The following is an 18,051-nucleotide window of genomic DNA, read 5'->3' as shown; positions in this document are numbered from 1 at the left end:
TGTTTTAAAATTGAGAAAGGACACTAATGGGTAAATTCCCACACACATTGAGGGAAAATTATTTGTGAATTAATGTCGCTGATTACACAGTGCTGCTGTTCACTAAACTGTAGGTGGTCTGAAATGCACATTGATAAAGTTTATGGCAAATTAAACTGGCTGGAAATACAGCAGAAAAATTTCATATTGACCTAAAATATACAATTAATTGACGGTTTCCTTCACAGTTCCCAGATGAGTAGCTAACCCTTGTAGGATTTCTAGTGTCAATGGTATTCACTAAGAAAAGAACCAGCAGGAATTCACCAGGGACCTGCATATTTTATGTCAATAAAGAAGAGTTGCAAGACCATCTTTCATATTCAATTTTGCCAAGATATGCAATTAACTGGTAGATTTCCAATGGCATTCTGGGCGTAAGAGACATACTCTGCAGATGATGTCTAATAAAATTGTAACAAGAATATAAGTCTTTGCTGGTACATTTTCCCAAGACTGAGAACATTGGCTATTCTAGTTCTAGAAAAACAATCATCATCTTAAAAACTCATCTCTAGGAAGTCAGTGCAAAGCAGTGTTACATCCCTCTTTAGGGTCCATATTATACAGTTTCTATATTTACCAAAGCCTGAGTCTTGCACATTTCATTCAGCAGAATTTTCTTTCTGTGTGAGCCCGGAGGCCGACCCACAGGTTTCCTCTTTTTAACTTCACCATTGTTTACCTCTCTGTAGATAAAAAGCAAATTAAACATGACTGCCTCTAGACACGAACAAAGCCATTTGTTGCAGTGCTGCTGAATCATTGCGAAGAACATTTATTGTATTGCTCCCAGGCAGAGAATAATGTCAGTGAAATTATAACATGCGCATTTAATTGCAGCAAAACCTACATTGACTTGCTTACTGTAGCACTCTCCAATTATTTTGAATGATACCAGATGTACGATTGCATGCATTTCCCCTTGGCATCAACATAATATATATTTCAAGAGCAAATACCAAAACAAGCTTTTGGAAAAGCAGAGCTTATGTTTAGTTATTTTAATGAAATATAATTTTGCCTTTTTTTCCTCCTCTGTCATGCCCATTAAATGTAGTACTTATTTTTGCTGAAACTGTACAGCTGTATGTGACATCAAATATATTTGTATGATCCGGCAAGGCTGCATCACCAACTTTCAAATAAACTGTTTATACATCTGCTACTTACATGCACAGCCATGACATCATACAAGAGACAACAGTAGTTGCAATGCGGCTTTTAAATCATTATGCGAACATAATAATTCACGATTTTCACAAATTAAGACCCATTTGAAAATGATTTGTGTCTGATGTCATCATGCTCGGAGCGTTAATCACCCGAGTGAGATTTCTGTCCATTTCAAATACTTTCAAATATCTTTATTGCAACATACAGAGTGAAAAACTAAGTAGGGAAAAAAAAAAATCAAGCAATCTTATAACTATATATACACACTTGTGGGAACATATCAGAATTTCTAGACTTCAGTTTAGATCATTAAAATGTTGTACCTAATTTTGTGGCCCATATAGTCCCAATGTCTTTATAACTTTTTTTTTTTTAATTGCTAATACTTCTCCCCGAACATAGATTAGAGGGATTCCCTGCTATAAAGCGCATGTCTGTGTTCAGGGATATTTCCCCGAACATAGACGAACTCACAAGAGCAGGGAATCCCTCTAATTCCCACGACAGCTCGCACTTACCACCCCACAAGAGAGCTGGTCATAAGTGCGAGCCGTCGTAAAACAGGTAGTTCGCAAAACGAGGACTACCTGTATATAAAATAAATTAAAATACATGCCACATTATATAGAAGCTTAGATCCATTTCTTTTTTTGTCTGATTGTATGCATAAAACTTCTGGGAGGATCCAATGTAAAGCTAGAAAGCTAAAAGGGTTAAAAATGAAGTACGTCGGCTGGTACGACCGTCCGACACCTGCCTTGCCTACACCTTTACCATACTCTGTTACACAGTTTGTTTTTCAGTTAACTGTTCTCGGTTGAATTTGTTATTTCTCGCTGCGCTCTTTCCTGGGGGGGGCCCCAGGGACGGAGGGGGGGAAATTTCCCTATACCCACTAAACGGCGACTGCGACTCCCACAACCACCCACCACCAGAGAGAACTCTCTTCCATCCTCAACGCCAACTACTACAGGGCATACTTACGCACCAAGGCATTCTTTTACACTAACGCTAACAAATGTAGTGCACTCCTCGCCCGCATGATCGCCAAAAAGAGAGCATCAGCGTACATCCCCAAAATTAGAGACAAACAAGGGAAGGTTCAAAGCATGCCACGTGACATGGCGGACGCCATACGGACTTACTATATGGATCTATACGCAATAGAAACACACCGGACTGACAGAGAACTAGCAGACAAGAAAACTCGGATAGCACGGTATCTTGAACCACGGATCGGCGCACGCCTCACGCAGGAGGCACGTGCGGCACTAGACGAACCGATCACAACACACGAAATAGCATGGGCCCTCAAAACGGCTAAACCAGGCAAGAGCCCAGGACCGGATGGTCTAACCATACGGTATTACAAGACCTACTCAGAGCTCCTTATCCCATGCCTCCTGGCGGCTCTTAACGCGGTCCGCGACGGGTCACATATCCCGACAATCCCTAGAGGCGAACATCGCCTTAATCTCCAAAGATGGGAAAGACCCTGAACTATGCGCCAACTATCGGCCAATCTCTCTACTCAACTATGACCTGAAACTCTTCACTAAGATACTCTCGTAGAGACGAAAATCCTTCCTCCTGGACTTGATACACGGAGATCAAGTGGGATTCACCCCGTACAGAGAGGCGAGGGACAACACGATCAGGGCACTGGCCCTAATCCACACCACAACGTCCAAAAATGAAGGCCTTCTCCTGCTCTCTACAGACGCGGAGAAGGCCTTCGATAGGATTTCATGTTCCAGGTGCTGGAGGGGCTTGGGATGGGACCATTTATGATGGCCTGGATCAGAGCGCTATACTCAAGCCCAACAGCGCGAGTCTGCGTAAACTGAGCCTTCACTGACCCCTTCCCGATAAAGAACAGGACCCGACAGGGCTGCCCCCTCTCACCCCTCCTCTTTGTCCTAGTGCTGGAACCGTTCATGAACTTAATCAGAAACAACCCGCTTATCCCGGGACTAGAGATAGGGACGCGAAAACATTCGGTAGCAGCATACGCAGACGATTTATTGTTCTTCGTAACCGAACCAGATATTGCGATGCCAGCAATATTGCAGGAATTTGACGCATATGGAGAGCTTTCGAATTTCAAAATCAACTTCTCGAAGTCCACGATACTTAACATATCCATACCGGCACGCGAGGTGGTGACACTGAAAAGGGACCTCCCGTTCCAGTGGTCAGACGCCTCTATACGGTATCTGGGGGCGACGATCACAAAAGGTCTCACCCAGATGTACGAGGCCAACTTTCAACCGCTGCTGCAAACAATCCAGAAGGACCTCAAGGACGGGAGGGTAGGAGTTCATAAAATGAACATATTGCCGCGAGTCTTGTACCTGTTCCAGGCCATCCCGGAGGCCTTCTTCACCTCCCTCAGAACCATGGCCCTCCGGTTTGCCTGGCAGAATCTGAAAGCGAGAATAAAACACTATGTACGCACTCTCCCGAGCCACACATATCCAGCGAATAGCAGAGTGGACCAAATCGGGGGTTGCTAAACCCTGGAAGGACATAGAGGCAGTACAGGTAGGCAGACCCATCTCCGTCCTCCCCTGGCTAGACCACCAGCAAGGCAGACATTTGGCGGCCCCACACCCCTCTTATCAAAGCGACCTTGCAGGTGTGGCACAAGCTAGCCACACCACTGTCACTCACCACCATACCATCCCCGCTGCTTCCACTAACCCACAACGACACCTTCCCCCCAGGGAAGGAACCGAAGTCGCTAGCCCGTCTATTGGGACGGGAGACCCCACGAATAGACCATGCTACCACCAACGGCAAACTCAGGACCATGGAAGACATGACAGGGAGCACCAACAACCCATTCATGCTACAGTTCAGATACAGACTATTACAAATGTTCACACACACAATCCTTCAATTACATAACACCTCCAGACCACTGACCCCATTCGAAGACATCTGTATGGATTCAAATCCCCTAGTTAAGGGACTCTCCACGCTCTATGGCATGCTCATGCGGATGAGGAGACAACCACCCCCAAGCTTCATGGGGAAATGGGAAGTAGCGTTAGGCACAACATTCACACCTTCCCAATGGGACCAGATATGCACCCTCACTCTACACTGCTTACCACCTAGCGGGACGCAGGAAACTGCCTACAAAATACTAGCACTATGGTACCGCACCCCGCAACAAACACAGTTATGACCCCGTGTCTGATGACGTTTGCTGGAGATGCACGAACCAAACCGGCACCTATCTCCACATATGGTGGGACTGCCCACTCATTCAACCATACTGGGAGGCCATATATAGGATCATTAAGAGATTCACTGACACCCCACCACCAAAAGACCCTGCCACATTCCTTATTCACCACACCACGACAAAGGTATCAGCATACAAGAAATCCCTCACAATTAGGATACTTAACGTGGCTAAAAGTCTCATCCCCGTCTATTGGAAAAAACAATCTGCCCCATCACTGGGGACCTGGTATCAACGCATGGAGGAACTCAGAGCACTCCCTATTGGCAGAAGGGAAAACACAGACATACCAGATGATTTGGACGCACTGGATAGTAACTACCGCATGCCCTGACTTCCAGGACTTGCTACACTGACCGTGACGGCACAGACTGGACTATTGACGGACTGGTAGAGGGAGGGGAGGGACAAAAAAAAAAAAAGACTCCACTCTCCCCCTCCCCTCCCGGGCGGGCCAAGGCGCGGCAGCGCACAAAGGCAAAAGATGAGCTTAGATGCTAAGACGCCACAGACAGGCAGACTCGAGCACAAGATGCAGGACACATACCACCCATGTAGACAGATAATGGGAAACGGGGGGGAAACCAAACGCACCGACAGCAGTTGGAAAAAAGGCCACCAGATGGGAAACCCTGAGGTCACAAACTAGAGTGCCACATACACGGGGCAACAGGATACTAATAGGGGATCACTGGGCATAAAGCGGTTCACGCAGCAATCACCGCGAACAGACCCGGAGAGGGTGGACACTCCATCACTATCCCCCATCCCCCACGATAACTGACACCTACCCTTAGCAGACAGAACACCACCAGGGACTGCCGGGACGACAAACGGGACCGGGCATTGTGCCCTCTGGGGGACATAGAATCACGCCTGTCTTGTCACATACACATCAGAACCCTTGGGTTTGCTATAGATGAACCATGTCTGCTTACGGATGACCTTGATGAGACGACAAGTTTCGTACATGATTAGACATGCGTCCCACAATGTTTGATACCCCCCGGCTACCATGGCAAATACTACTGTTAAGAAATGGGACCTGCAAGTCCAGTGCATCACGATATACAATGAAACACTGACCTGTGCGTCACCAATGTCTGCAAGTATATAAACATACTGGTTCTCGCATACCTTTAGCCGCTTTAAACATGACCGGTGGGACCTGCGAGTCCACACGGTGGTTTCTTTCTTTTACTGGTATCTTGGACAAGAAAATTCTCAATAAAAAGTGAAGTACGTGACTAATGTAAATGGACAAGAATATATTGGAAATAGCAATTGTTAAATGTCAGCTTAAAAATAAAACCTGTTGCAAACCATAAAAGAAATAACCTTTTAAACATCTGGTTACATAAATACATGTTATTGGTTGCTGAATAAGCAAAATTGTGTTTAATCGATGTGATCTTGTCACGTTACTTGTCTGCCCAGCAGTATAATTTGACCCCAACAAAAGCTTATTAAAGGTAACACTTATTTGTACCTTTTATTTATTTATTTTTTATTTATTTTTTTTTACACACACACACTGGGCTGAGTGTTTCTATTACACATTTTTTCGTATTGCGCCAAAGACCGCATATATTTACATACAGATTTTGTCACATATTTAGTTGTGTCAGGGACTGGTGGTGAAGGAAAGTCTGCAAAAGGAAGCCTGCTGTCCACAGTGTATGTAAACAAGGGCTGGTGGTGGAGGGGCAGTGATACACCAGGGAGGAATAATTTACACAAACTACAGAGGTAATTTGGTTTTCCTTTCTTGACACATAGAACACAAAAGTGAAGACGTGGAAAAAAAGTTAAAAAAAAAATGCTTCCACCTATAAATGAATGAGAATATAAAAATATGCCTCATTTAGAGTTCCAAGTAATCTTACTTTGTAACAGACAGAAGTTTTGATGACTTTCTGCCCTTTATCTTGAACTCATGAGATGTGCTTTCCTCTTCTTTTTCAAGCTTTACTGCAGCATTTGGAGGAACCGGTGGAACTCTAATTCTCAAGCCAAACAAATGTTTCTTTTTCTTTATTTCCTTGCCAGACATAAACCTATGGTTCAAAGAAAAAAATAACAAAAATAAATGACATTTGGCAGTTATAACGAGGGCAAAAAAAAAAAAAAACCTCTTATCCAGGCTCAGCAAAAAAAAACAAAACAAAAAAACACAAGTTTTCAGATTCAAAGCCATGCTCTATCATTTGCTTTGTGGCCATTTATCTTAGATCCTTCTCGGTTGTCATTCAATATTTAAGAATACATTTTATTAAAAGGGAAGTCGTTAAAGATTCACTTTAATTTTTATAGCAAGGATTCAGTCACTCTTGACACTTACTAAAATTATATACATAGCTTCAGATTGGTAAATTCTGACACCTTCTTCCCTGTCTCAGAGGGGTGTACAAAGCACTTGGGAATGGAGTTTGCCTGGGCCTGATAAAAATATGTGTGCTTGACCCAGCAATGATAAACCTAGTTGAAATCTAGTTAATAAAGTTACAAACTACTCATCTACACAGACACTACACTATAGAAACCACTCTTTAACAAAAGCCTAATCAGTTCAGGTTTCATTGCACGCATATTGAAATCCCATATTAAAACTAACAAATGTATGTACGTACGATTGTACACAAGCCGTTCAACAACCAAATATGACAGCACAACATATTGAGGAATAAAAAATAAAAAAAGTTACATTGTCTTATTTTCGTTCAATGCATCAAGAATATGTTCATATCTTTCTGCTCTTGGTGTGTCTGCTAGCTGGAGGGAGAGAAAAAGAACAGAAGTCAAATGCAGTGTATATAAATCTAACAATTAGGAATTTTATAATTTCTAATTATTAATACATTTTTAAGCAAGCAACTAGAAAAATGACTGTTCTGGGGAGAGCCTCATTTCGAAATGAAGCGTTTACTCACCTCCCTGCAGCTCCCCAGTGTAAGTCTCGCGGCCAGCGTGCCGCGGGTCTCGCAAGATTTACACTGGGGAGCTGCAGGGAGCTGCCCCCCCCCCCCCCCCCAGGACCGCCGGGCTTGTAATGAGCCTGGCGGTCCTGGAAGGTATTATCTGCAATATCGGTATCTCTATTGGCCGATACCGATATTGACGAAAATACCGAATATCGGCCGATTATATCGGTAAAACCTATAAATCGGTCGATCCCTACAAGCTTCCATCCATAGTTTGGAACGTTCACCGATTCACAAGCTTCCATCCATGGTATGGAACATTCACTGACTTCACAAGACTATCCATGGTTTGGAACATTTACTGACTTCACAAGCTTCCATCCATGGTTTGCAACGTTCACTGACTTCACAAGCTTCTATCCATGGTTTGCAACATTCACTGACTTCACAAGCTTCCATCCATGATATGGAACATTCACTGACTTTACAAGCTTCCATCCATGATATGGAACATTCAATCATGGCTATATCAACCACAGGAGATTTGTATTCGTTGCATTAGGTTTTATTAACTTTTTGGGGAGAAAAAACGGTCATGCACAATCCACGATTTAATTTTAAATAATAAACACCTACCTCACCAGGATGTAATCGATCCCAATTATCATTGATGTATGTAATAAGTTCAAGCTCTGAGTCAAAGTACTTCTTCTTATGAATAACACTTAGATTATATAGGCAAAGGTGTGCTATATCTACCCTAGGAGTGACGGGGGAAAAAAAGAAAATTAAATTAAAAAATTTAAATAAAAACTAAAAATCAATAAATTAATTTGACACAGATTGAATTAAAAAAATGTATATTTTTTTAACCCCTTAGTGACCAAGACGTTTTTTTTCAAAATTCTTGCCGCTGGGACCAAGGCTCTTTTTTCATTTCTGTGGTGTTTGTGTTTAGCTGTAGTTTTCTTCTTACTCATTTACTGTACCCACACATTATATACTGTTTTTCTCGCCATTAAATTGTCTTTCTAAAGATACCATTATTTTCATTTCATATAACTGACTATAAAAAAAAAAAAAGATAAAATATGATGAAAAAATTGAAAAAAAAAAAAACACACTTTCTAAATTTGACCCCCCAAATCTGTTACGCATCTACAACTGCCAAAAAACACCCGTGCTAAATAGTTTCTAAATTTTGTCCTGAGTTTAGAAATACCCAATGTTAACATGTTCTTAGCTTTTTTTTGGAGTTATAGGGCTATAAGTACAAGTAGCACTTTGCTATTTCCTAACCAATTTTTTTTCAAAATTAACGCAAGTTACATTGTAACACTGATATCGGTCAGGAATCACCGAATAACCCTTCACATGTATATATTTTTTTAAAAGAAGAAAACCTAAAGTATTAAACCTGGGGTATTTTGAATCTTTTCATGCATCCATTTTACCACCAATCTATGCCAAATAAAAAAAATAAAAATAATAATTGGTGATTTTTTTGAGACACACAGCAATTTAAGAATATATGTACTGAGAACTTTAAGGGTTACTGCCAAAGAACACCCCCATATGTGTTCAGCATCATCTCCAGAGTACAGGGATACCACCCATGTGTAGGTGTGTCGGGTTCTCTGGGGGCTAAAATACCTTATTTGGAGGGTGTGCATTCCAGTTTTCCAACTTGGAATTTTCACAGTCATCATGCACCCATGTCCCATTTGGGACATTATTAAAGCCGGCCAATATAATTTACCATATCACACCATATATTTTTGAAAAGTAGACACCCTAGGGTATTTCAAATGGTGGTATTTTGACACTTTTCAAGCACTAATTCTACCACCAGCCTTTGTCAAACTTTTGGATAGTTGTTTTTTTTGTGTGTTATTTTTCTCTCACATTGTACTTTAGGCATTGATTTTTAGTTCCGTTTATGTCTTACTGACAAAGAAAACCCCAATATGTGTTCAGCAATATCTCCGAGTACAACAGTGCCCCCAATGTACAGGTTTTATGGGCTTTTGCAAACTTACAGGGGTCAAATATAGGGCTTTTCCATGTTTGCACATTGAAATTTGCCAGATTGGTTTGCTGGGCCCTATGTTGCCTTTGAGACCATATAGCAGCCCAAGAATTAAAATTAATCCCATCATGGCATACCATTTGTAAAAGTAGGCAACCCAGGGTATTGAAAACTGGGTATGTCCAGTCTTTTGTATTAGCCACAAATGCTGGCCAAAGCTAGCATTTCTTTGTTTTTTGCATTTTTTCTTAATTTTCTTTTTTTTAAACACAAAAACTGCACTTTTACTGGTGATTTCATCGTCTGACTACGTTTTACTGATTTAGAACACTCATATTTGTGTTCACGAAGTCTCCCGAGTATAACAATACCCCCCACGTACAGGATTTATGGAGTTTTGAAAAGTTACAGGGTCAATATAGGGCTTGCCCGATCTAGTTTGCCAGATTGGTTTGATGGACCGTAGTTGCCTTTTGAGACCATATGATAGCCCAGGAATGTGAAATAACCCCATCATGGCATACCATTTTCAAATTAAGAAAACCCAGGGTATTCAAAATGGGATATGTCCAGTCTTTTGTATTAGCCACAAACGTGGCCAAAGTTACTATGACCTGGTTGTAGAACAAATCGGTTGGTACGAGAGGAGTTAAGGGATTCCCTGCTCTGGTCCATTTGTCTATGTTCGGGTAAACTTCCCCAAACATAGACGTATGAACCAGAGCAGGGAATCCCTCTAATCTATGTTCGGGGAAATTTCCCTGAACATAGATTAGAGGGATTCCCTGCTCTGGTGCATACATCTATGTTCGGGGAAGTTTTCCCGAACATATACATACGCACCAGAGCAGGGAATCCCCATGCCGGCTTGCACTAACGTCTGGTCGTAAGTGCGAGCCATGGTAAAACAGGTAGGTCGCTAAATGAGGACCACCTGTAGAAGTAGAATATATTTATTTTATTTTATTTTTTAGCAGCCTGGGGGACTGCCTGACAGTTAAAACAGTTACCCTGCTGGCAGCTCCAAGAGTCCTATTGCGGTGATGTGATCATGGTGATACATGGCCGTGGAGGGCCAGAGCTGCTGTAGGGGGACTGCTGGGGTCTCTGGTGATCGACATTCCAGGGCTCCTATCGCGGACATCCTTAACGACCGTTTTTGTTGGACGTACCTAGTTTGTCCTCGGTCGTTAAGGGGAAAAATATATATATAAAATTGAATCTATATAATTTAATACAACTTAATTATGTATAATTTAATTAAGTGTATTTTGATAAATATATATCAAAATACAGTGAGAATAAAATGACATTTAGATACATAATTTAAAAAAGTTATTTTTACAGTTTATTATTAATCATAATATATACACACACAGAATATATAAAATTATATATATTATATATATATATTATATATTATATACACACACACACAAAAAACTTTTATTAACTTTATATTTACTTTTTTTTTTTTACTTTTCCACCAGCAGGGGGACTGCCTGTCAATTCAGGCAGTCCCCCTACTGGCAGCACAATGGACACCTATTGGGGGCCGTGTGATCGCTCTTTTAGAGTGATCACATGGCCCCTGGGGGTCCTAAATTAGAGAGGGGTGGGGGGGGGGACTCTCTGGGTTCAGTGCAGACAGTGGGACTCTCTGGGTTCAGTGCAGACAGTCCCCCCGAAGAAGAAGACTGATCACCGGCGGGGGAACGCGGAGATCGTTAAATACATAAGGGGGGGGGGGGGGGGGGGACTTTTTATTTATTTATTTTAAATTTTTTTTTACAATTTAGTTATTTTTACAACTGTTACTGAGTGCCTCTACCCCTCGAGGCACTCAGTAACAGTAAGAGCATCTGAAGCCTGCGGATGGCTTCAGAGGCTCTCCATAAACTGCCGGGCACCACGTGTGTGTGTGTGGGGGGGGGGAGGGGAGGTGAGTTAAACAGGTCGTTATGGGGTTAAACAAGTTTCAGGTTTCCAAAGAGATTAAAGTTTAGGTTTTACCAATCCTAAACCATAGCTCACACTTTCCCAGAGAGACAAAGAGAATATGCCCTTCAAGTGCCCCTCTAAGCACCAACAAGTAAGTGTGTGTGTGTGTGTGTGTGTGTGTGTGTGTGTGTGTAAATATAAATATGATTTTATAAATATAAGGGAAGCTAACTCAGGAAAGGTACGCAAGAAATGGTGTTCAGTTAATCTTTCCTTCGGTTATCCACAGGGTTCATTATCTCATGAACTCTGCATACAAGTATCACACTGTATTCATATAAACTATCCATTAGTTATTCATGAATACAGCCATTTGAGGCTGTAAAATGCACAGGCTATCAAAGAAATTTGAGTGAACACACCCAAGTTAATAGGGATGTGCATCATCAAGCAGGTGGGATTATAACTGTAGCAGGCATACTTCTGGAGTTATAAAGTAACAAATGGTAGGACACAGGAAAAACAAAACCATAAACAATGGAAAGTTACTAAGTTGCTTGTCCCTTAAAATATTTGAATAATATTACTAGAAACATAGAATGTGACGGCAGATAAGAACCATTCAGCCCATCTAGTCTGCCCAATTTTCTAAATACTTTCATTAGTCCCTGGCCTTATCTTATAGTTAGGATAGCCTTATGCCTATCCCACGCATGATTAAACTCCTTCACTGTGTTAACCTCTACCACTTCAGCTGAAAGGTTATTCCATGCGTCCACTACCATCTCAGTAAAGTAATACTTGCTGATATTATTTCTCTACTAGAAGAGAAAGGGAAAACTTCTAAATGAAGAGAACTTATCGAAATAAGGATGCAATCACTGAAATTAATTCTAATAATACCGACCTTTGCTAAAGTTGCCTTTGCTTTACTTACCATCGTAAAGATAGACGTTTGAGGTATTCTGGTCCAGAATTGCAGACAGAACAAATAAAGGTATAAAATCTGTTGAAGATAACAGGTATGTTTGTTTTTAACAAATCAGGAATTTAGGCAATATAAGCAGTTAGCCCAAAATGCAAACATACACTGACCAGCCACAACATTAAAACCACTGAAAGATTAAGTGAATAACCTATTACTACAATGGCACCTATCAAGGAGCGGGATATATTAGGCAGCAAGAGAACAGTCCGTACTTGAATATAATGCCTTGGAAGCAGGAAAAATGGGCAAGCAAAAAGAGCTGGGTGGCTTTGACAAAAGCCAAATAGTGATGGCTAGACGACTGGGTCAGAGAATCCCTAAAACGGCAAGTGTTGTGGGATGTTCCCAATATGCAGCTGTTCGTATATACCAAAAATGGTGCAAGGAAGTACAACTGGTGAACAGGCATCAAGGTCACGGGCGCATTTGATCCAATCCCATTTGAAGAGGTTGCCTGGTCTGCTAAGTCACATTTTCTTTTAGATCAGGTGGATGGCCAGGTGCATGTGTATTGTTTCCCCGGGGAAGAGATGGCAGCAGGATGCAAGAACGCAGGCCGGCGGAGGCAGTGTTATAACTCTGGGCAATGTTCTTTTGGGAAACTGGGTCCTGACATTCATGTGGATGTTATTTTAACACATACCACCTACCTAGAGATTTTTGCAGACCATATACACATCTTCATGGCAATGATGCTCCCTGATAGCATTGGTGTTCGTTGATGACAGTGGCCTCTCTCAGCAGGATAATGCACCTTACTACACTGTAAAAGTCGTTCAAGAATGGTTTGAGGTATGTGACAGAGTTCAAGGTGTTGCCATGGCCTCCAAATTCCCCAGATCTCAATCCAATTGAGGATCTGTGAGATGTGCTCGAAAAAACAAATTGAATCCATGAAGGCCCCACCTTTCAACATGCAGGACTTAAGAAATCTCGATGCATATGAAGTGTTTTGGCGCACGATGGGGACCAACACAATATCAGGCGGGTGGTTTTAATGTTGTAACTGATCAGTGAAACACAGCATGAATTTAACAGTGAACTTTTAGTGACAACATTCCCCAATATTATTATTATCCACATTTATATAAGCATATTCCATAGCACTACAATTATAGAATGGGGATATTTGATAAGTAATTGATATAAAAGGACATCAATAGATGAAGAATGCCCTGCTTTTACAAGCTTACAATCTACTAAATTCAACAATCTTACAGTTATTTCAGTTTATTTTAGAATTCAGGCTTTGAATCGAGACATGTGCTTATTGATCTTGACATTCACTTTATCAACTTACTCCACAGTGCTTTACAATTACAACAAAGGGAGATTAATGAGGACCCTGCTCAAACACGCTTACAATCTTGAAGATATGGAGAATAAAAGCACCAGGGGTAGGACAGTGTCTGGGATAACAGAAGTGCGAGGGTGGAAAGCAACCGAACTGCAGTGAGAGTTGAGTGTGGAGCTACTAATTAGAAGAGAGTAAGATGTAGATTTACAACTACATGTTTTAAAGAGAGGTCACTATATTGAGTTATGAATAGTATATGTGGAACTGCACTCACTCCCACAAATCTGAGCCAAAGTGCTTGCTGAGCCGGAATCAAACACCAGATTTCCAAACATTAGTAAAATAATAGGGGTCCAGGTACTCCTTGGTTCAAGACAGGCACTTTATGGAGAACCACAACGTCGAAATGTTGCTGTTGTGGTTCTCAATAAAGTGCCTGTCTTGAACCAAGGAGTACCTGGACCCCTATTATTTTACTAATGTTTGGAAATCTTGCTGTTGTGGTTCTCAATAAAGTGCCTGTCTTGAACCAAGGTGTGCCTGGACCCCTATTATTTTACTATATTGAGTTATGGCTTTTCTATTCAGAAGTACATAGCTCCCTTTAGAAGAATCTGCACTGAGAGAACAAAGAGCACAAAAAGTCTCCCCTAAGCAGCAAAATGGCAAACAGCCTCTGTCTACTTCAGGACAAAAAACACCTAAATCTTAATGTGACAGAACGCACATATAACTAAACTCAAAAAGGTTAAGATGAAAAACTGCATTGGCCAGACAGAGGAATAAAAATGTTGATGGAAAATAAAGTACAATTTTCTACATTTTGATATGGGTCTGCCTGGAGAGGTACAAACGCAAGTCAAATGGTTGATAGTTCAGATTAAGACGACATCTGGGAGGCCTCTTCTAATCTATGGTATCTATCTGTGGTGGCCTTTAACAGCAATCATATAAGATTTTATTTTTCCCAGTGGTAAAATTACACTCTCAAAATGTTACAAAATGAGTACTGACTTATGCTGGCATTTTTGTGACTCAGAGATCATTTCTCAAAATGTAGAAGATCTGTTGTACAATTGTTCAGCTTTGTGCTGAATTGGGTAAATATCTTTCAACATTTTTTATAGACCTATAGAGACAGAACAACTATGGAAAGCTGATAACAAGCTTGCTTCTAAAATAGTCAGTGGCTAATAGGGCTGAAGCATCAATTCGGCTAACGGATTCTTTTTGATCCTTTCATACACTTTATTTAGAACATTTGCAACACACAAACTTTCTCCAAGAGAGCAAATGGATGGAGTACTGTACAGGTGCATTCACTGTGAAAGCTGAGAATCTACTCGTCAAGATAAGTGGAGTAGATTTGCACATTTACATTTTACAGTGATAATTGTACATGAAGATTCTACCGTCTCAATTCTAGTGAGAGTAACTGAATTGGCTACAGAAGAGAGTAAAAGAACGATAATCTGAAAAAAATGCAAATAAACATACTTTCATATATTCCAAAGCAGATACATGTGAATATTTACAAAATATTAGAAAACTGTAAGATAGCTGAAAAGTAGCCAGCCTATTCGTTAATTCTTACCGATCACCAAAAAGCATAGGTTTTTGCAAGCACTGCACACATGCCTCATGAAACCACTGTTTGCACTTGCAGCACTGGAGCATCTTCAAGTACCAGCTGAAATATAAATTAAATAGAAAGAATGAGCATGAAATATATCCAATTGTCAATCACTGGAGAAAGGTAGAGACTGATTAGGAGAGGAAGACATTTTGTTTTTCCTCATAAACCAATTAAAGGAGGGGGGGAAAAAAAACGCTAACCACAATAAGGTCAATGTAATAAGGTGACCAGTTCATTGTTAATATTGTGCCCTCTTATTACTTATGGTTTACTCAGACCAATCCAAAAGCAGAAATGCAGGTGATTAAAAAGGCACTCAACGCAATGCAGACATACAAAATGCTTGTGCATACACATTTTTAACCATTACAAATGATATTCGTTTACTGCAAGCAAATTTAGTTTGCAATGGCTGTGCGGACAGTAAAGCCGACCCTACCATTCTCTGATGAGCTCCCCCTGCAGATGCATGGGTCGGTTGGGAGACCTAAAGAATAATGTTCTATCTATTGCCCAGTGTGTGTTTTATTCACTAATAGATGTATCTGTATATGTTACATTTGGTTACCAATGTGGAAGCTACATTTCCGTCTGGGAGCAGCTGTCTCCCAGTCAGAGACCAGAAGGGGGCATTCAGTTGCCTGCAACCTGACAGATGCAGATCCTGTTGGCAGCCTACTAGATCAACAGGGAATAAGTGTAAGAGCCCGCCTAATTACATAAAAAGTAAGCAAAAATCGGGGCTCAGCTAAAAAAATTAACAGAACTGCATGGGGAGCTAGACAGAGAAATACAGCCTCCCCACACACATTCTACCCCACAATTCACCATGTCACATCACTCCCTCACACAAACACATTGTCACTCACCCTTTTCTCACACTTAACCCACCCACACTGTCACCATTTAACACTCACACAACAAACATTCATCCTGTCACATATACAATCTTACACCTACTCCAGTCACCTGATACACTCCGTCCCAGAGTCACCCTCATACACGGCCACCCTAAACAATAACCCTCATTCACGCAGTCACCCCTCACACACAGCAATCAGCATACATACACACATAAGCTCCCTGACACAGATACCCAGACAAACACACAATACGTATATACAGTTACAGAATCACAAGAATACTCACTGCCAGACAAACACAAAATGTACCACTCCATACTACCAGACATACACTGTGATTATGTATCAGTGTGTGTGTATATATATATATATATATATATATATATATATATATATATATATATATATATATATATATATATATATATATATATATATATATATATATATATATATATATATATACACACACACATATACACATACTCTGAGATCTATCTCAGTATATGTGTGTGTGTGTGTGTGTTTTCAAAGTGGTAGCATATTGCTGCAATGAGAGGGTGAAATAGTACAGGAAATGTCATGGTAATTTGACAATATGTACACAATATAAGTGGGTGCATATGGGCCAATGTATATGTAAAAGTATTATAAAGTATGTGTGTGGGGGAGGAGGGGGGTAGCTAGAGGGTGTAATCTGTTACATTTTAAATCTTGTTTATTTTTAACACAATTTTCCTATATGCAATGTCATTATGTGGTAAAAGATTTTTTATTTTTTTTTGGTAAACATTTCTAGAACTTACTCTCCAGGGCCTCCGCAGTAGCAGTAACATTGCTGCGCATTGGTTTTATGTCCAATATCCCATTCCAAGTCTTCTACAATGTATGGTAGACTCTGCTTCATGACTTGAAGGGCTTTGGCGTTCGGTCCTTTTTTCAATGCCCCACCTCTCTAAAACAAAACCAAAGCAGGTTTAATATTCGGTTATCGTTTGAAATCAGTTTATTGTTAACAACCCAAGAAGAACACCCATCCCAGGCAGGGGAGGAACAAACATTATGTTACAACTATGTAAGTGCTTGCCAATGAACAGGTCAACGTTCCCTGGCAGGGGAGGCAAAATTTAGATCATTTTAATAAATGGAAATAAAGAACCCAATCCCCCCCCCAGAGGGGATGAGTTGTGGGCAAAACACGCGCGTCAAGGGGCACTTTGAGATCCAGAGACTTTACATTTACTTTACCTGTATTTAATAATTTATTTCTACGTTATTTCTACATATCTATAATCTGGTATCTTACCATTCCACTAGACCAGGGGTAGGCAACCTTCGGCTCTACAGATGTTTTGGACTACATCTCCCATAATGCTTTTACAGCCATATTGCTGGCAAAGCATCAAGGGAGATGTAGTCCACAACATCTGTAGAGCCGAAGGTTGCCTACCCCTGCACTAGACAGTATGACCTTAGAAGCTTTAAATCAATAGCTTACCTATCCCCATAGCAGTAGCGGTTGAACATTTTATTATCCACGGAGGCAGTTTCCTGTGCTTCCGGCAGCAGTGCTCATAACAGCCGATGAATAGAGCAAACGTCTCTGCAAACTTTTGATCAGAACCTTTCTATTTATGCTATAGATGTTATAGCACCTATACTATTGTTTTAGGAAAAGTTTAGGAAAGTTTTCTCAGATACCTTCCCTCAAAGGACCACATTAGTGCCAGAAAAACACTAGTTTTCCTGGCACTATAGTGCCCTGAGGGTGCCCCCACCGTCAGGGTCCCCTTCCCGCTGGGCTCTAGGGGGTGGAGGGGGTTAACTTACCTCTTTCTCCAGCGCCAGGCGGGGGACTCTGCCCCTCTCCGCCTCCTTGGCTGAATGCGCATGCGCGGCTAGAGCCGC

At 41.1% G+C, this 18,051-nt stretch overlaps 1 protein-coding gene across 1 annotated transcript in view; it reads right to left on the bottom strand.

Annotated features, from left to right (window-relative positions):
* The window catches only part of MTF2 (metal response element binding transcription factor 2), a 45,237-nt gene that overhangs the window by 2,679 nt on the left and 24,507 nt on the right, over positions 1–18,051 (bottom strand). The window contains exons 6-12 of the mRNA XM_063428413.1: positions 16,950–17,098; positions 15,239–15,334; positions 12,297–12,365; positions 8,026–8,149; positions 7,173–7,240; positions 6,355–6,525; positions 623–728 (exon numbers count right to left, since the gene is read on the bottom strand). Of these exons, the coding sequence (XP_063284483.1) occupies positions 623–728; positions 6,355–6,525; positions 7,173–7,240; positions 8,026–8,149; positions 12,297–12,365; positions 15,239–15,334; positions 16,950–17,098 (783 nt within the window). The remainder of the gene's footprint in view (positions 1–622; positions 729–6,354; positions 6,526–7,172; positions 7,241–8,025; positions 8,150–12,296; positions 12,366–15,238; positions 15,335–16,949; positions 17,099–18,051) is intronic.

The sequence above is a fragment of the Pelobates fuscus genome, chromosome 7, assembly GCF_036172605.1.
Source record: "Pelobates fuscus isolate aPelFus1 chromosome 7, aPelFus1.pri, whole genome shotgun sequence".
In the NCBI taxonomy this organism is placed as follows: Eukaryota; Metazoa; Chordata; class Amphibia; order Anura; family Pelobatidae; genus Pelobates; species Pelobates fuscus.
This window is presented reverse-complemented; position numbering and strand designations above follow the sequence as displayed.